The 20,841-nt window shown below is 44.6% G+C and overlaps 1 protein-coding gene across 2 annotated transcripts in view; it reads left to right on the forward strand.

The window, feature by feature from the left end:
- The window catches only part of LOC124776884, a 238,875-nt gene extending 220,822 nt beyond the window's left edge, over positions 1 to 18,053 (forward strand). Inside the window, exon 14 of one of the 2 annotated variants that reach the window (XM_047252070.1) lies at positions 16,837 to 18,053. In XM_047252070.1, the coding sequence (XP_047108026.1) occupies positions 16,837 to 17,113 (277 nt within the window). In that variant the 3' untranslated portion in view covers positions 17,114 to 18,053. The other variant, XM_047252071.1, reaches the window with a different exon arrangement.
- The last annotated feature ends 2,788 nt before the right edge of the window (positions 18,054 to 20,841 follow it).

Raw genomic sequence — 20,841 nt, forward strand, 5'->3', positions numbered from 1 at the left:
ATACAAAAACTCAAAAAGTTTTTTTAGGCATTCACAAATGTTCGATATGTGCCCCTTTAGTGATTCGGCAGACATCAAGCTGATAATCAAGTTCCTCCCACACTCGGCGCAGCATGTCCCCATCAATGAGTTCGAAAGCATCGTTGATGCGAGCTCGCAGTTCTGGCACGTTTCTTGCTAGAGGAGGTTTAAACACTGAATCTTTCACATAACCCCACAGAAAGAAATCGCATGGGGTTAAGTCGGGAGAGTGTAGAGGCCATGACATGAATTACTGATCATGATCTCCACCACGACCGATTCATCGGTTTTCCAATCTCCTGTTTAAGAAATGCCGAACATCATGATGAAAGTGCGGTGGAGCACCATCCTGTTGAAAGATGAAGTCGGCGCTGTCGGTCTCCAGTTGTGGCATGAGCCAATTTTCCAGCATGTCCAGATACACGTGTACTGTAACGTTTTTTTCGCAGAAGAAAAATGGGCTGTAAACTTTAAACCGTGAGATTGCACAAAACACATTAACTTTTGGTGAATTGCGAATTTGCTGCACGAATGCGTGAGTATTCTCTACCGCCCAGATTCGCACATTGTGTCTGTTCACTTCACCATTAAGAAAAAATGTTGCTTCATCACTGAAAACAAGTTTCGCACTGAACGCATCCTCTTCCATGAGCTGTTGCAACCGCGCCGAAAATTCAAAGCGTTTGACTTTGTCATCGGGTGTCAGGGCTTGTGGCAACTGTAAACGGTAAGGCTTCTGCTTTAGCCTTTTCCGTAAGGTTTTCCAAACTGTCGGCTGTGGTACGTTTAGCTCCCTGCTTGCTTTATTCGTCGACTTCCGCGGGCTACGCGTGAAACTTGCCCGCACGCGTTCAACCGTTTCTTCGCTCACTGCAGGCCGACCCGTTGATTTCCCCTTACAGAGGCATCCAGAAGCTTTAAACTGCGCATACCATCGCCGAATGGAGTTAGCAGTTGGTGGACCTTTGTTGAACTTTGTCCTGAAGTGTCGTTGCACTGTTATGATTGACTGATGTGAGTGCATTTCAAGCACGACATACGCTTTCTCGGCTCCTGTCGCCATTGTGTCTCACTGCGCTCTCGAGCGCTCTGGCGGCAGAAACCTGAAGTGAGGCTTCAGCCGAACAAAACTCTATGAGTTTTTCTACGTATCTGTAGTGTGTCGTGACAATATGTCAGTGAATGGAGCTACAATGAATTTATGAAATCGCTTCAATCATTTGTGATAGCCCTGTAATAGTGCTTCTTCAGATTCATAGAGAATATGTGTGACGTACTGCACGCAGCGCTAGTCAGGGACACGGCTCACTCGGCCCAGCAGCCAGCGTCAGCTGTGCCAGCGTGAGAACCGAAATCTGCTCTCCTCCAGGTTCCACGGCAAGCTATGCTTTCAAAGCTAGGTGAAAAATAGCAATAATTAACACCGCCTGTGCGTGTATGATTGTATTTCGAGATGTTATCATGACAGGAACTACACTACTGGTCATTAAAATTGCTACACCAAGAAGAAATGCAGATGGTAAACGGGTATTCATTAGACAAATATACTAGAACTGACATGTGATTACATTTTCACGGCATTCGGGAGGACGACTGTTCAATCCCGTCTCCAGTCATCCTGATTTAGGTTTTCCGTGATTTCCCTAAATTGTTTCAGGCAAATGCCGGGATGGTTCCTTTGAAAGGGCACGGCCGATTTCCTTCCCAATCCTTCCCTAACCCGAGCTTGCGCTCCGTCTCTAATGACCTCGTTGTCGACGGGACGTTAAACACTAACCACCACCACCACCACCACCACCACCACCACCACATTTTCACGCAATTTGGGTGCACAGAACCTGAGAAATCAGTAACCAGAACAACCACCTGTCGCCGTAATAGCGGCCTTGATACGCCTGGGCAGTGAGTCAAACAGAGCTTGGATGGCGTGTACAGGTACAGCTGCCCATGCACCTTCAACACGATACCACAGTTCATCAAGAGTAGTGACTGGCGTATTGTGAGGAGCCAGTTACTCGGCCACCATTGACCAGACGTTTTCAATTAAGATCTGGAGAATGTGCTGGCCAGGGCAGCAGTAGAACATTTTATGTATCCGGAAAGGCCTGTAAAGGACCTCCAACATGCGGTCGTGCATTATCCTGCCGAAATGTAGGGTTTCGCAAGGATCGAATGAAGGGCAGAGCCACGGGTCGTAACACATCTGAAATGTAACGTCCACTGTTCAAAGTGCCGTCAGTGCGAACAAGAGGTGACCGAGACATGTAATCAATGGCACCCCATACCATCACGCCGGGTGATACGCCAATATGGCGATGACGAATACACGCTTCCTGTGTGCGTTCACCGCGATGTCGCCAAACACGGATGCGACCATCATGATGCTGTAAACAGAACCTGGATTCATCCGAAAAAATGACGTTTTGTCATTCGTGCACCCAGGTTCGTCGTTGAGTACACCATCGCAGGCGCTCCTGTCTGTGATGCAGCGTCAAGGGTAACCGCAGCCACGGTCTCCGAGCTGATAGTCCATGCTGCTGCAAACGTCGTCGAACTGTTCGTGCAGATGGTTGTTGTCTTGCAAACGTCCCCATCTGTTGACTCGGGGATCGAGACGTGGCTGCACGATCCGTTACAGCCCTGCGGATAAGACGCCTGTCATCTCGACTGCTAGTGATACGAGACCATTGGGATCCAGCACCGCGTTCCGTATTACCCTCCTGAACCCGCCGATTCCATATTCTGCTAACAGTCATTGGACCTCGACCAATGCGAGCAGCAATGTCGCTATACGATAAACCGTAACCGCGATAGGCTACAATCCGACGTTTATCAAAGTCAGAAACGTGATGGTACGCATTTCTCTTCCTTACACGAGGCATCACGACAACGTATCACCAGGCAACGCCGGACAACTGCTGTTTGTGTATGAGAAATCGGTTGGAAACTTTCCTCATGTCAGCACGTTGTAGGTGTCGCCACCGGCGCCAACCATGTGTGAATACTCTGAAAAGCATATCACAGCATCTTCTTCCTGTCGGTTAAATTTCGCGTTTGTAGCACGTCATCTTCGTGGTGTAGCAATTTTATTGGTGAGTAGTCTATTATTGAAACGCCTGGTTAAACCCGCAAGAGAAAACAAGTAGTTGGAATTGTGGAAAGAGGCCAAAAAGAGCAGCTGTCAGTTACACTCGAACACATATAACTTTATTTAGTTGCCCAAACAATACACCGCAAATTTCCGAGCTTAACTATCGACTGAAAATGTCACACAATCTTAAGGCTTAGGGGCACACCCTCTTTAATTTTTAAAACAGCTGAAGGCCAATGATTCAAAACACAACTACAATAAATTTTTACAAGGCAGAAATCCCAAGGCATTATCCTAAAATAATTTTTTTTAATGATGATGAAAGCCTAAACAATCTAAGGTTTAACAAGTAAGGAATTTATATTTTAAGACAGCTGAAGGCCCATTATTGAAAACCACAACTATAATAAATATTCCAAAGGCAGAAGCCCCAAAGCGTTATCCAGAAAGAAAATATTTTAAATGAGGCTGAAGGCCCAAACATTGCAAGACTTGACAAGTAAGGAACTTTCAATTTTAAAGCGGCTGAAGGCCCAGTACCTAAAACCCAACTAAAAGCATACAAATTCAAACCGTCGGCAATGAGCCATAAAAATACACAATTAAACACCAATAAGAAAACGCAGTACAGCCAGCGGCGCTCAGAAGTTTCCGGGGGTCGGTTTGCACTTGAAATATTAACGTTCGCTTAGGGGAGACAGTCAGTCGGCCCAACCATTTTCCATCCGCTGGGAACCCAACCGACAGACAATCATCAGACCAATGATCAAGATCAGTTCCGCTCCACACTTGCACAGAAACCCAAACGATGCTAACAGCGGAGACTGGAACAACAACCAGAACAGAACACAGACAACCCATAAGCCGTGGACAACCCAAATACACGTCGCCTAATCAGACGACCGACCAAACGGCCAAGCAAGGTCGTTACCACTCAAACGTGTGTGTGTCGGCAAATCGTCGGGCGAGTCCTTCCTCGCTACTCCACGCCAACCGACCAAGTCAGAGCCAGTACGCCAACAACCTTTAAATAACTTGTCAGTCAAACCACATAAACTACATACAGTTTCACGAACACTTGCACGAAGAACTAGAGAATGCTAAAGTCAGTGACTGAGCAAAACAAGGACGAATCACGAGTTGGCACACACAGCCAAACCATAAGCTATCGCAGACCTAATATACGTCGTCCGCCAAGACGACCGACCGACGATCAACCAAAGTCGTCCCCGCTCAAATCATGCGTGTCGGCAATCATCGGCGAGTGATGGCTATCCGCGCCACCCTGGCGCTACGACGCTACTGCGTCAACCGACCAACTGCTACACATCAGGACGGAGAGAGGACTAAAATAACTGGGCAGTCGAGATCACAGGCTACACACAGTTTCACAAACACTGGAAGGACGCGACCAGTGCTAAAGCAGTGACTGTGCAATCACAAGGACGAACCACGAGTTGAGACACACACCGCCGACCCATAAGCGATCGCCGAGCAAATACACGTCGTTCGGTAAGACGACCAACCGACGATCAACCAAGACCGTCCCCACTGAAGTCATGTGTGCCGGCAATGGTCGGGCGAATCATGGCTATCCGAACCTCACTGCCGCTCCAACCCGACCGAACTTCTGCCGCGTCCCAACTGCCCGACTGCCAGGCCCGAACACCACTGCTGGCGCACTCCAACTGAGTTCATTGCCCGGTCCGAACTACACTGGCGCGTTGCAACCCCTTTCACGACACACGACGAACAGGAAGTAATAGCAGTCCCAAAGATAATACGGCCTGGCCTATATCGATAAGCGCTGCTGCTGCCGCTCACGGGCAGGCAAAGCAGCAACTCAGTGACACAAGTAATTGAAACTAACATAACGAGGTGGCAGTACGGCAAAAACAGGATGTTAAATAAGAGATGGCACGAAAACGAGCCACGCACGACTCAATCGTGATGAGAACTCCTGCGTCTACTATTCTGCGATTTTATGTACTCCAATAAATGCAGACGCGAGTCACCAGGAAAAAAAAGCACTTCATCAGTCTCTCGACCGAGCGAGGTGGCGCAGTGGTTCGACACTGGACTCGCGTTCGGGAGGACGACGGTTCAATCCCGCGTCCGGCCATCCTGATTTAGGTGTTCCGTGATTTCCCTAAATCGCTCCAGGCAAATGCCGGGATGGTTCCTTTGAAAGGGCACGGCCGACTTCCTTCCCCATCCTCCCCTACTCCGATGAGACCGATGACCTCGCTGTCTGGTCTCCTTCCCCAAAACCAGCCAGCCAGCCAGTCTCTCGATCATGCACAGACTCCAAAAGCTACTTGCAGTATTGGTGCTAAGCAACAGTATCCTAATTCGTCAGTCGATGCACAGCCGTTACTTCATAAGATTCCAATTATTCGAATGGAAGAGTTTGGGTTAGGCGAATGCCTGGAGAATGTTACCTGCTGTCATGTGTAGTGCCAACAGTGAAGTAAGGAGGAGGTGGTGTTGCGGTATGGGGTGTCTTTCTCGGTTAGGCTGTAGTCCTCTTATTGCGCTTAAGGAAACGCTAAATGCGGGTGGACATGAACCCATTTAACAGCATTGTGTATTGCACAGAGTAGAGAACGGTTTCAAGATGATGACTGTATCAGCATGACAATCTACTCTATCATAATGCAGCATATGTGAGGCAATGGTTTATTGACAGTAACATTCCTGAAATGGACTGACCTGTTCAAAGTCCCGACCTGAGCCGTTTGGAAGACGTCTGAAATGATTTAGAGTGTCGTATTCGCTCCAGACCCTTCGTCCAACATCACCTTCTCTGTTTCCAGTTCTTGAGGAAGAATTGAGTGTCATTCCCCCGCAGACATTCAGCCACCTAATCGGAAGTGTCGCCAGCAGAGTGTGAGCCGTCACAATGACAGTGGATGGGTAGACCCCATATCAATGTCCACTAATACTGTGAGCTGTCATAACGACAGACGGTTCAAATGGCTCTAAGCACTATGGGACTTAACAGCTGAGGTCATTGGTCCCCTAGACTTAGTACTACTTAATCCTAACTAACCTAAGGACATCACACACATCCATGCCCGAGGCAGGATTCGAACCTGCGACCGTAGCAGCAGCACGCTTCCGGATTGAAGCGCCTAGAACCGCTCGGCGAGAGCGGCAGGCACGGCAGAGGGTGGACAGACCCCATGTTAATACCCACTAATACATGTCCAGATGCTTCGGAGCAGATGGTGTATATTGCCACATTTGTATCACACAACCTCCCTTTCATCGTACAGTAATGGGCCAAACGAAATGATGTGTCCGACGTTCTGTTCAACGCGAACAAACCATCATTTGACACAGACGTCGTCTGCTGTTCCGTTCCAGTGAAGTCTAATGCGAATAGGACCTAAAATTCATGCACCACTTGCCTCTCGTCACGGCGTCGATGGCGATCGGAGTCCATATACAACACTGCAACCTCTTGTATTCGTTAGGCTAAGGTGTGCGTGATAGAGGACGAATAAAATTCGCCCTGCGTGCCTCAAGTTGCCGAAGATCACCGATACTACTTTGCCACATGGGCGGGCTATGTCCATGTGGATCTTACTCGCTTGCGATAGGCTACACAGTTGCAATGTGTGTGTGTGTGTGTGTATTTGTAGTGTGTCTGACTTGAGATGTTACTGACGCCTTGCCGGCCGGAGTGGCCGAGCGGCTCTAGGCGCTACAGTGTGGAACCGCGCGACCGCTACGGTCGCAGGTTCGAATCCTGCCTGGGGCATGGATGTGCGTGATGTCCTTAGTTTAGCTAGGTTTAAGTAGTTCTAAGTTCTAGGGGACTGATGACCTCAGAATGGAGGTACATCTACAGACGTTAAAGTAACCTCTGGTGTGCCACAGGGGAGTGTTATGGGACCATTGCTTTTCACAATATATATATAAATGACCTAGTAGATAGAGTCGGAAGTTCCATGCGGCTTTTCGCGGATGATGCTGTAGTATACAGAGAAGTTGCAGCATTAGAAAATTGTAGCGAAATGCAGGAAGATCTGCAGCGGATAGGCACTTGGTGCAGGGAGTGGCAACTGACCTTAACATAGACAAATGTAATGTATTGCGAATACATAGAAAGAAGGATCCTTTATTGTATGATTATATGATAGCGGAACAAACACTGGTAGCAGTTACTTCTGTAAAATATCTGGGAGTATGCGTGCGGAACGATTTGAAGTGGAGTGATCATATAAAATTAATTGTTGATAAGGCGGGTACTAGGTTGAGATTCATTGGGAGAGTCCTTAAAAATGTAGTCCATCAACAAAGGAGGTGGCTTACAAAACACTCGTTCGACCTATACTTGAGTATTGCTCATCAGTGTGGGATCCGTACCAGATCGGGTTGACGGAGGAGATAGAGAAGATCCAAAGAAGAGCGGCGCGTTTCGTCACAGGGTTATTTGGTAAGCGTGATAGCGTTACGGAGATGTTTAGCAAACTCAAGTGGCAGACTCTGCAAGAGAGGCGCTATGCATCGCGGTGTAGCTTGCTCGCCAGGTTTCGAGAGGGTGCGTTTCTGGATGAGGTATCGAATACATTGCTTCCCCCTACTTATACCTCCCGAGGAGATCATGAATATAAAATTAGAGAGATTCGTGCGCGCACGGAGGCTTTCAAACAGTCGTTCTTCCCGCAAACCATACGCGACTGGAACAGGAAAGGGAGTTAATGACAGTGGCACGCAAAGTGCCCTCCGCCACACACCGTTGGGTGGCTTGCGGAGTATAAATGTAGATGTAGATGTAGAAGTTAAGTCCCATAGTCCTCAGAGCCATTTGAACTGACGCTTTGTCGCAATGGACGACACTGAGATATTCTTATGTGGTTGGTTAAATCGCAATCTCTTTATAGGGATATTATGGAACAGTAACTTATTTAATGTACTGACAGAGCATATCTTACGTAGCTCGTTTGCAAAACTAAATTCCGCCACCTTCTTTCAAGTGACCGCGTCTAACTACACATGTGCACCCGAAGATTAGTATTATTATTATTTAGGCAGTTTGTTTTCTCCTCCAGCAGTCAAACTGTGAGCACTCCATAATGTTCATATATCAAAAAATTATCTTCAAAATGTAATTTCATGAGTTTGAAAGAAAGATACTCTTGATCAGTTTATTTCGGTTACTATTCCGATTGAGGATTACTGTTAACGCCAAGATCAGCGAGTGCAGTTATCTCTGCGTGGAGAATTGAAAAATTCTCAAGTCTATAGAATTATTTTGCGTGATTCGTCACCACTTAGACCTTCTTGAATAATTTTGGATTGATCTACCATATCACGATCCCTAAGCTTTCCAGTTATTTCAGAAGTCACAGTTCATAACAACTTCTCGTGATCTAGCTAAGTCGCGTGATCTTCTAACTCATCTCAGCGCAAATAAATTGGATTCGTTAATTTCGAGCCGGCTGAGGTGGCCGAGCGGTTCTAGGCGCTACAGACTCGTACCGCTACGGTCGCAGGTTCGAATCCTGCCTCGGGCATGGATGTGTGTGATGTCCTTAGGTTAGTTAGGTTTAAATAGTTATAAGTTCTAGGGGACTGATGACCTCAGAAGTTAAGTCCCGTAGTGCTCAGAGCCATTTGAACCATTAATTTCGAGAATAATTCAACCCTTCAACACTTTTATCTGTTTTTCCGAGGAAACAAAAACGTTTTATTTCAGAACACTATTTGCAGACAACGCCGCGAGAGTGATTTAAGATATACTGATAAGACGAAAAACATTACGACCACTGCTCACCGCGAGGTTGGATGCCGCCTAGGGCCCTATTCTATATCGTTCATACCGATCTGTGCAGTAGGTTAGTCTCAGTAGTGATGTCATTTTCTGTTCTTTTTCCGAATTTCCTTTTCAATAAGCTTCTGAGACCTGTTGCCGAACAGTCCTCCCATGGATTTTTCGACAACTGCACCGTGAGGTTTTGAATTTCAATATGGCCCTGTCGTTCCGTTAGATGTGGTTTATTTACACCTATAATTTGTTATGTTAAACAAATTGAGCGGTTTTAGTTTTGGATTTAGTGACTGTGTTATTAAAGAATCACCACATGACGAGTCCAGTTGGAAATTGAGTTCATAATAGACTATTTTCCTTTGTTAGAAATATGGTTTGGTTAGGTTGTTACTGTGAATGATACAACATGCAAAGAAAAAAAAACCTTTTCGGTCAACATTCTCTCAAAGTACATGTTATTTTTATGCAATTAAGAGTTTAAAGATCATTAAATATCAAGACATATTTATGAGCGTAAGCTGAAATTACTATTGACTTCGCGTACTCTTTTCCGCAAATGGTTTACTTATTAATTATCAAAACGCGTTTAAAACTTTTAAGTGACAATGCAAAGGAATTTTATGAAGTCTGATAGAGGAAACCTTCCAAAATTTCGTGCATTTACGGCTTACACCTGCACGATTCGGCAGCGAATTCAGCATGCGTCTCTCTCGAATGGAATTACATAAAATAAAGGGCAGAAAGTATAAAGTACAAAGGGTTGTAGTAGCGAAGTTGGTAACGCGACGAACTGCCGTGGCCAAGGGCGTAGGTTCGTATATCGCTGGAAGTTGTAGTAGCGAAGTTGGTAACGCGACGAACTGCCGTGGCCAAGGGCTTAGGTTCCTATATCGCTGGAAGCGAAATTTTTTTTCCCTCTTTGTGTTTGCAACATATTCTGAGACTTCGTTAAGTATTTCCCGAAATACTCGTTGTAATTTACAAGTAAGAGCACGCTTTCTCAGTAACGAGTATCACCGATTTCGTGACTTCCATATGTTTAAGAAATGAAAGATGAAATTACTGTTCATGAAACAACTGGTAGTGATATTTATACTACTTCTTGTCACAAATAATTCACCATTTTTTCAGAATACTTAGCGATTTCTGAGAGTGTGATCAGACAGGAATCTAAGAGCATAACGTAAATTAGTCCAAATGAAACTAGCAGCAATTGTCTTCATACTCTAGCCTGTCACAAGTATTTATCTGCTATCGAATCCTTAACAACAGTAGACAGAGATGAAATGTTCCCGCCACAATATTTGCAGACTGTACCACCATATATGAAACATTTTGATTCATCAGATGCATATTATAAACTACAACCAACTTCTATAGCTGCACTCGCCACACGCTCTCGAAAAGGCGATTTTTAAATTTTGTTTTTATGAACCTAATCGTTGTATCATATAGGGACGTAGGCTACTTCATCATTTGGATCTCTATGAGCGAGCTGCAACCACATTCTCTGAATCTTCTTATTCTCTGACATTCTCTTAAACAATGTTTCGGTTCGTGGAGATGCGCTCCGTCTATGCATCTAATTGAAGGCAGTTTATTCCCATATGTGTTTCACTTCTTTCATTTGTGAAGCATCATCACGAATAAAGGCAGCGAAATGCGTGTGGCAATAAACAAACTGCCTTCAATTAGTTGCATAGATGGAACATACCTCCATGAATTTTGAAGCAACTAAGGAACGACGGAAAACAGAAAAAAATGACGAATTTTTCGGGTGTTTCTGTAGATGTATTTGTACAATGTGATACTACACTCCATTCCTAACTCATATTCCGAAACGCAAAATTCAAAACAAGAAGTCGACGTGAATGAGAATAAAATGAATAATGTGACATTTACGACAGTTTCCAAAACACAGTCAATATTCTATCGTTGTCATGCATTCATGGAAGCTCATGGTAAGATAAATTTGAGCAGTATTACGGACTCTAACCACACTTTTCGGTACTATGAAGAATGGCATGCCTGTGTTGGCTGCTAGGCGCTTAGAGTTCGTGCTACTGTGGCGCAGCAGTGCGCATGCGCGGATCTGAGGCAGATTGCTTTTCATTGGTTGGTACGAGGAGAACTGACAACAGCGTTTCGGTTCGCTAGGACTTTTCGGTAACGCTTTCGAAAGGCTTACCGCTGGGTCTCTGTTTCGAAAACAAGACCGTTCGGTGCGCTCGCGTACCGAACCAATCGGCAAAATGGCGAAAAGATACAGAATAGGGCCCCTGGTAAAGCTGTGGGCACGTGATGCGTTATGAAGAGTGCATAAGCGCAGCAAAGACGGATGGGCATCACCCTAGCAAAGACACCAGCTCCAAATGGGGAAATCCACTGAGATAATCGACAGATGATTAATATCACGAAAAGCCTGTAAACGAGGACATCGAAAACGGCGAAGCTCATCGATTGACCGCGCACTATTGTCGTGAGCATCTAGACGAAGAGGTGGAGAGTAAAACTACCACTAGGTGCTAAATGGTTGGACGTACACGACTCTTCACGGAACATGGGGTTCGGAGGCTTGTCTGCTCTGTAAAGTAGAATAGATGGTGATCTGTGGCATGTCTGCCGAAACAGTGTTTTGGAGCACACCGTTCTCGTAGACTGTTGAACGTGGAGCTTCACAGCAGATCAAATCCAAGTCTTCACATGCCGATCCAACGACAGCGTCATTTACGATTGCATTGGGCATGGTACCATCGGGAGTCGGCCTTCTATCAATGGAAACTTGTCGGCGCTTCGGGTAAATCACATTTTATCTACAGTAGGTCGATGGTCGTCTCCATAAACGCTGTCATTGAGGTGAACGGCGGCTCGAGACGTGCAGCGCGCCCGGACGTTATAACGCTATTGGAGACATTCTCCTAGGCTTGCATGGGACCTGTGGGAGTAATCGAAGACACGCTGACAGTTGCGAACCACCTGCATCCCTTCACACATGATGCCTTCCCCGATGGCGATGTCATCTTTCAGCAGCATAATTGTCCATGTCTCGGAGTCGTAACCGTGCTAGAGTGGTTTGAGCAGCATTACAATGAACTCAGGTTGATGTACCGGCGACCAGATTCGGCTGATGTGAATCCTATGTAACCCATCTGGGTCGCTATCGGGCGCCATCAGTGCGTATGCAAATGAGCGGCCCGTTATTTACACGAATTACGTGACCTGTGAGTACACATCTAATACCACATACGAGGGCATTTCAATAAGTAATGCAACACATTTTTTTTCTCGGCCAATTTTGGTTGAAAAAACCGGAAATTTCTTGTGGAATATTTTCAAACATTCCCGCTTCGACTCGTATAGTTTCATTGACGTCCGACAGGTGGCAGCGCTGTACGGAGCTGTTAAAATGGCGTCTGTAACGGATGTGCGTCGCAAACAACGGGCAGTGGTCGAGTTTCTTTTGGCGGAAAACCAGGGCATCTCAGATATTCATAGGCGCTTGCAGAATGTCTACGGTGATCTGGCAGTGGATAAAATCACGGTGAGTCGTTGGGCAAAGCGTGTGTCATCATCGCCGCAAGGTCAAGCAAGACTGTCTGATCTCCCGCGTGCGGGCCGGCCTTGCACAGCTGTGACTCCTGCAATGGTGGAGCGTGCGAACACACTCGTTCGAGATGATCGACGGATCACCATCAAACAACTCAGTGCTCAACTTGACATCTCTGTTGGTAGTGCTGTCACAATTGTTCGCCAGTTGGGATATTCAAAGGTTTGTTCCCGCTGGGTCCCTCGTTGTCTAACCGAACACCATAAAGAGCAAAGGAGAACCATCTGTGCGGAATTGCTTGCTCGTCATGTGGCTGAGGGTGACAATTTCTTGTCAAAGATTGTTACAGGCGATGAAACATGGGTTCATCACTTCGAACCTGAAACAAAACGGCAATCAATGGAGTGGCGCCACACCCACTCCCCTACCAAGAAAAAGTTTAAAGCCATACCCTCAGCCGGTAAAGTCATGGTTACAGTCTTCTGGGACGCAGAAGGGGTTATTCTGTTCGATGTCCTTCCCCATGGTCAAACGATCAACTCTGAAGTGTATTGTGCTACTCTTCAGAAATTGAAGAAACGACTTCAGTGTGTTCGTAGGCACAAAAATCTGAACGAACTTCTCCTTCTTCATGACAACGCAAGACCTCACACAAGTCTTCGCACCTGAGAGGAGCTCACAAAACTTCAGTGGACTGTTCTTCCTCATGCACCCTACAGCCCCGATCTCGCACCGTCGGATTTCCATATGTTTGGCCCAATGAAGGACGCAATCCGTGGGAGGCACTACGCGGATGATGAAGAAGTTATTGATGCAGTACGACGTTGGCTCCGACATCGACCAGTGGAATGGTACCGTGCAGGCATACAGGCCCTCATTTCAAGGTGGCGTAAGGCCGTAGCGTTGAATGGAGATTAAGTTGAAAAATAGTGTTGTGTAGCTAAAACATTGGGGAATAACCTGGTGTATTTCAATGCTGAATAAAACAACCCCTGTTTCAGAAAAAAAATGTGTTGCATTACTTATTGAACTGCCCTCATACTTCCACAAACATATCAACAAACGTCGGATCTTTGATACACAGAATCGGTGAAGTATTTCGTATAAAAGACGGGTAGACAAGCAGGTGGCCATAATGTTTTGGTTCATCAGTGTGCACGCATCTGCAAGCGTGGCTATCATAGACCGGCTATCATAGAACTGAACAAAAATCATTTCACTTTTAGTTTGAAACAGTTTTACACTGTTTTGTTAACGTACGCCATGGCGTCTAGGGGAAGCCTCCGGCATCTTCTTCTTGCCCGCAGTCGTCGTCTGTTTGAAGGCTCCGTCCAGTGACGACAACATTTCCTACGAGGTTGGAGATCCTTTCAGCTGCCGCGTAGCTACTGTGCCCTTCATGTAATATCAAAAAGCAACAAATACACATAATTGTAGTTTTCACAAAAAAATCGACAATATTTAAAATTAATAAACTCGGGCGGGCACATACCCATATGTCGTTGCTGCCGTAACTGCTACAGAAAAAAGCATCACACAGCGCAAGCTCGATGAGCTTCTTTTACACGATACTACGCCTAGCGCTGCTTTGTGAAGTAGCAGACTACCGTTTGAAAGCGCCACGTGGCTGTTGGGTCGCACTCTGCGAGAGTCCGCACGCATGAAAGCGTGTCTAAAACTGAACCGCTTGGCAAGCAAGTAGTGGAGCGAGGAGGGGGGGGGGGGGGGGAGGGTAACAGGTGCCCATAGCGCGGGTTTGCCACACCGATGGAGTTCTGTAAGCCTGCCTGTCCCCCCCCCCCCCCCACCCCGGCCCCCCATGAATGCTGGTTCCTGGGCAAACGGGGAAAAAGCGTACATTAAGCACCCTGTTTTTGTGGGTGTTGATATTTTTAAGAATATCGGGAATGTTATATATCGATATTTAAAAAATTATCATTGTCAACTTAGGATAGACCGGAAAATAGTATCGATATACCGGAAAAATGTATCTAATGTATCTATATATCGGGAAAACGTATTGATAAATCGACGGTAAAAATATCGATGTACCGGCCTATAAAAATATCTGCTGCACATTGCAAATATACTGCCGGTTTTAGAGCTAAATATTTAAGCATTGATTTTTTACTAGATATTCAAGTTAGCATGAACAAGTTAGCAGCCGGCTTATCTACCTTAGAGCAAGAATTGAAAGGAAAACGATGCACGTTGACGCTTGGCGATAACCACTTTGATGGCTGAACGAGTTAGCCGCGCGGCCTGGGGCGCCTTGCTATAGTTCGCGCGGCTCCTCTCGTCAGAGGTTCGAGTCCTCCCTCGGACATGGGTGTGTGTGTTGTCCCTAACGTAAGTAAGTTTAAGTTAGATCAAGCAGTGTGTAAGCCTAGTTACCGATGACCTCAGCAGTTTCGTCCCATAGGAACTTACCACCATTAACCACTTTGCCAACAATGGTAACAACATGTAAATGGCACAATAAAAGTTGTCCAATGGGTACGTCGTTCGGTTTCGTCACGTATGGAATTTGTCCAGTACACTTCATGACGACTTCCGTCTTTTTCTTTTTTTTTTCATTTCTGCAAACGCCAGCGATCCAGCTGTTGTAATGTCAGAATTGTGCGCTGAAGTTAAACGTTGCAGTTTCTACGTACTGAGAATAATATATCTTTGCCTTACGCAGGTCACAGCAGGTACTAGTCACAGTCGAGCTCCCAGTGCGCCAGAGGGTAGCCAGTGTTGAGACACCGAGCAAGTAAGTTGTTGGCTGCTAAGCGAGCAGGGCGGATTTCGGCAAGATGGGCGACCTCGTTTACCATTATTTAACGGCTGTATGTGTCACCCAAAGCCGTGGGCCTGACCTCCAGCAAATACGTAAATGGCGGTAATTGAGTGATTTTTTTGATGTTTTTATGTGTTCATTTGTGCACCGTGATTACGTGCAACCGGGCCGGACACCCACGATTTGGATTGCAGTGAGGGTTGTATATTCAGTGTCACATGAAGACTATTGGCGTGTGACGACATTAAGAGGCGACCTATCATGAGTAAACTTTTATTACTTTGCCCGACGAAGGGAGCAACTGCCTCATTCGCGCTGTTTAAACAAAAGATGTAGAACATTAACAATGATTTTGTACCAATTATTGCTGCCTGACATCCTAATTAGCTTTGTTGGATTTGATACGAAACAACCCCTGTGAAAATATTAACGTATCAGCCTTTATCAGTTGCTCACGGTCAAACTATCTTAAACTCTTAGGCTGTAATCCACTAGTCAATAACGACAGGTTTTAATAGGGGGTGTTTCAAGTTTCTGTTGGTAGCGCCGAGCGCGGATTACGTCAGCGTTTCCCCTGACACGTCTCCTCACACCTCAAAGACCAATTTTCATTTAGATTTTCGTTCATCATTTTCAGTAACTGTTTTGAAGAATGCCGATGTGAAGAAATAGCACACTAGTTGCTTTCGAAAAAATTCTTAATACAACTGGTGTGCTATTCCTTCAAATGATTCGAATGGCTCTGAGCACTATGGGACTTAACTGCTATGGTCATCAGTCCCCTAGAACTTAGAACTGCTTAAACCTAACTAACCTGAGGACATCACACACATGCATGCCCGAGGCAGGATTCGAACCTGCGACCGTAGCGGTCGCGCGGTTCCAGACTGTAGCGCGTAGAACCGCACGGCCACTTCGGCCGGCTGTTTCTTCAGTCGGAAATCTTGTTATTCTATTCACACCGCCAGCCCCCAGTGCAATCGAACTTCTTTGTACGCCTATACTTGCTTCACACAGTGAAAGAGAAAGACTGACGCGATGAAAGCTCAAAAGGTAAGATTAAAATTAACAGTAATAGCAGCCCTCAGTCGCAGAAAAGGAGTCTTTTGTCTTAGTTTCCTGCACTGCTATGAGTGCCTTCATCAGAAATAAAACTCTCAAACTGGCATGTCACGTGGCCTATTAATACCGAGACCTAGCTCAAAAGACTCCTTTGTTGCGACCGAGGGCTGCTATTGCTGTTAATTTTACTTTCTGAACGGTCGCTGACCACGCAGCCATGTTCAGAACTTTAAGTATTTAGATTCCTTCACGCAGTGAAAGTAAAATTATGTTCTACTACAATTTCAAAATAACAGTCTCAAAGATTTACCTATAATTGTGAAAAAATGTTGTATAAAATGAAAATATCGGAACTCGATATTGCCATTTCGATATCGATATTTTGGTGGCAGAAATACGCGCCGTACATATCTATACTTTTTGGTAAGAATATCGATATATTTGTGTATCGCTAATGTGGCGAAAGCTCTATTCCACTCTGTATACTAAATCATGACTTCACTTCCATGCAGAAACTGAGCCAGTCATAAGACGAGGTTTTGTGCTGCCTGCAGGATGGCGCTGTTCGTGTTCTTCGTGGTGTGCAACGGACGCCTTCGCAAGAGCATCTGCGCGACCATTTCCTGCGCGGCCTTCAGCAGCTTCAGCAGCAGCACGGGAACTGGATACAGCCGCTCCCCGCTTGCCAGCAACAACACGCGCATCAACAACTCCGTGTCTGACACCCCACCGGTGCGAAATCGACGGAACGTAGGGATGCGGGACGAGTTAGAGCTCTCTGGCACGGAAGGCGGGCCCTACACGAGGAAACACGCTGGAAGATACTCGTGAAAACAAACACCCCTTTACATAAGGGGTGGCCAATAACCTTACCTTTGGCAGCCTAAAACTTACGGAACTGTTCAAAGTGAACTGTATTGTATCTGCAAACTAATAGGAACATTTTTCTTTCCGTTACAGTCATAAACATCTTTATTGTTTCTATTAAATGTCTAGCACCGGATATCTCATCAACATTGTATCTGCAAACTAATAGGAACATTTTTATTTCAATTTACTGTCATAAACATCTTTATTGTTTCTATTAAATGTCTAGCACCGGATATCTCATCAACAATTTTCTGCATATTTGTTTTGGCCTAAAACAGAAACAACTTGTGCAATATTCTGTTTTATAAAGCCCCATTTGTGTAAGACTTCTTCGCTTTTGCAATAGGAAAAACCAAGTTATAGCCAGCTTCGGTTTCGGCCAGGTTCTATAAACCTAGTCAAAACTGCATTCTGATCATGAAGTTTTTCTTTAACTTATGTAATTTTAAAATTATCAGAATTGCAACAATCTTTGAGCCCAATTTTGTTCCTTTACTTTATGACCGATTAATTTTTCGTACAACCTTGTAGGTAGGGCAAACACAGCTATGAGTGTAGGGTGAAAAAGTTCCGAGCTTTTCCGATCAAATATTTTAGTCATTTGAGTGCTGACATTTCGATATTCTCGTGTAAAAGTATTTCATATTTTTGAAAAAAAAAATTTAAGTCTTAAAATAATTTACCATACCAGTGTATGTGTCAGTGTTGTTATTCCTTATGGATGTATTGTTATACAGATGTTCATCTGAAGATGTGGCTTTTAGTACCGCGAAACCGGTAGTAGTCCAATAATAAAGGACTAAATACAGCTGCACGGTTTATTAACAGTTCTCTGTGTTGCAGTTGCAAGAATAGTATGATGCTGACGATCTGACAATAAATGTCACTGGTGTTTATCATAGTTTTATTTTATTTATTTACATTTTCTTAATGTTCCGTACTCTAGTTAAGCCAACAGTGTCATTCTGCCACGTCCATCTGAGTGTGCACTTCAGGCTGTAGACAGAACATTCGGCGTTGAATTTTACGTTAGTTATTGGTGAAAGCCCTTATCAACTGTAATGTTCATTACACAGTATGTCGAATAAAGCAAACACATAAAGTAGCGATTGCATTAGTTTTCTAAGCATATGATTTTTTATAAGGAGAGAAGCTGAAAAAGGGGTCCGATGTGGTGCTTTCCCCAGCATTGCCAGTTGCCAGAACAGGTAATGGCTGGAGTGCGTGGAGTCTGCGCAAAACGCATCACACACCACCAGTCTTCTTACGTACAGATGTCTGTAGTGTCATGATGGTGTTTCAAATTACTGGAGTCGAACTCTGACAATGTTATTTGACACAGTACACATTGATTTAACACTCTCTCTACAAAAACAAATTCGCCTTCCAACTTTTAATTCAACACTCTAGTCTACTTCTTCATATTTACGGTTCTTAGGTAGAATTGCAACTATTAAGGGGACCTGGACGTGGAATGACTGAAATTTTCGAAAACATTTTTTGTCACCATCTCAAAGACAATTTTATCCCGTTTAAAAAAATGTGTTTTTTATTTACTTTTCAGTTGTTTATTTGGTCTTAAACACTCTTTGAACAGATGTCTACAAACCAGCCACGCTCATGCGACAAGCTAGGAATATCATCCTAAACATTTATTGCCTGCCACAGTCGTGGAAACAATAAAGCCAATACACAGGGACTTTGAAGATACAAAATTACTTACAAAATGTCTACATGGCCATACACAAAACCCTAATGAGAGTTTCAACAACTGCGTGTGGCAACGAGTACCAAAGACAGTGTTTGTTGGATGGATAGTACTCAAAATGTGTGTGATGTATGCTGTCATCTGTTTCAATGATGGTGTACTCAGCAGGACAAAAGTAATGGACATATTAGACATCCAACCAGGTAATAATATGTTAGGCTATAGATCGTCAGCGACTAGTTGTAGCTGAAAGGGCTGTGGAAGCCACCACTAAAGAGTCCAGAGTAAGGAAAACGCTCCTGAAAAAGTCTACAGAGGATAAAGAAGCAGCTGACCATCAAGATTATGCTGCTGGAATGTTCTGAAAGAGGCCTACAATGAGTCAAAGACACTTAACATTCTTTTCTCATGTTCTCGAAACTACATTTTCAGAATATTAGGTACATATAACTTCACAATGGTTTCACCCATGTTCACCAAATTTCTCTCAAGTGAAGAATGGGACAGAATATTTGTATTATGCCTAATACATCGCAGGAATGATCTATGTTTGTCATTCTATATAATTTAGCGGTATTTTTAGACAAAATAGTAATGTGGTATAATAAGAGTTTTTCTATTTCCTCGGATATACTCCAAATTACAAAACGAGAGGCATAATGTGTTCCTATGACTGTTGACAGCAGCCTGCCACAGTTTGAATGCTATTAGACCGATGATGGACCAGAAAATGGTACCAGAATGGGAACATGTATTATAAAAAAACTATCAGGCAAAATACTGTAATTCTTAAACTATAAATGATATTTCAATAAATTTCCTTTTACAGCTTGAGTTAAAGTCATTCATTGCTGGTAAAAAACCACAACTTTCTCCGCATTGTAGATAAAAAGTAATGTGCACTGAGAGCGAGGTATAAAAATGCAGCCCATTCACGACCAGGTCCCCTTAAGTCACCAGCAATATTCTTAATGTTATTCAAATGATGTTACTATATGGAGTACAGCAATCACATTATTCGCTACAAGAGTGACTGACTACAAACTGTAACAATATTATGAAAAGGGTAGTTGCTACTCACCACATAGCGGAGATTCTGAGTCGCAGATAAGCACAACAAAAGGACTATTGGAAAGAGAGCTTTCGGCCAAAAAGGCCACACTCTGGCTTCAGGTGCCACACACGGTGATCATGTGTCTATGAGTTGCGTTTGCGTGAGTGCGCGTTTGAAAGAGAATGATCTTGTGGCATTGTTGACGGGGAGGGTTGCAAGTCCTATTTCAGGTGACGCAACGTTGGGCGACTTGGGTGTCGGCGGTTAAGAAATGAGCATGAGGACAACACTTAGTCCACGAGCGGACAAACTCTCCAACCCGACCGGAAGTCGAACTCGGGTGCGCTGCATGGTAGGCAAGCACGTAACTACTCAGCTAAGTAGACGAACGTGTGTGTGTGTGTGTGTGTGTGTGTGTGTGTGTGATATTGTTACATTTCATCCAGGATTTTCCATTGTTTGACTACAAACTATCGTGCACAGTGTTATCAAGGTGACAACAAGGCTGCGCAAAGGGTTACTAACTCGTACAATTGTGGGACATACAACAGTTTCAACGCTTGTACGATATTATATTGAACGATACCGGCTAAACATGACAATTTCCTTTCTGGCTCGTCACAGCGAAATGAAACGAAAATAAATAATTCTGACTGTACTCCGGCCGGAGATAATATTCAATCAGTGAACTGGAATAACGGAGTCAGGCAAACCTTAGGCAATAATAGTAATAATTGCCATTAGCTGTCATGGCGCGCCTTTCGTCAGTACGTTCACACTTTCAGTCCGATTACTAATCGTGAGTTCCTATACACGTATGGTGGTTTAAAACTACAATTGAACTATTGTTTACCACAACATGTTATTCCGGAAGAGATAGTGCTGAGGAAATAGGCAAGAGAAAAGCTGCGTAACTCAAGAAAAAAA

Source organism: Schistocerca piceifrons, chromosome 2, assembly GCF_021461385.2.
Source record: "Schistocerca piceifrons isolate TAMUIC-IGC-003096 chromosome 2, iqSchPice1.1, whole genome shotgun sequence".
NCBI classification, from domain to species: Eukaryota; Metazoa; Arthropoda; class Insecta; order Orthoptera; family Acrididae; genus Schistocerca; species Schistocerca piceifrons.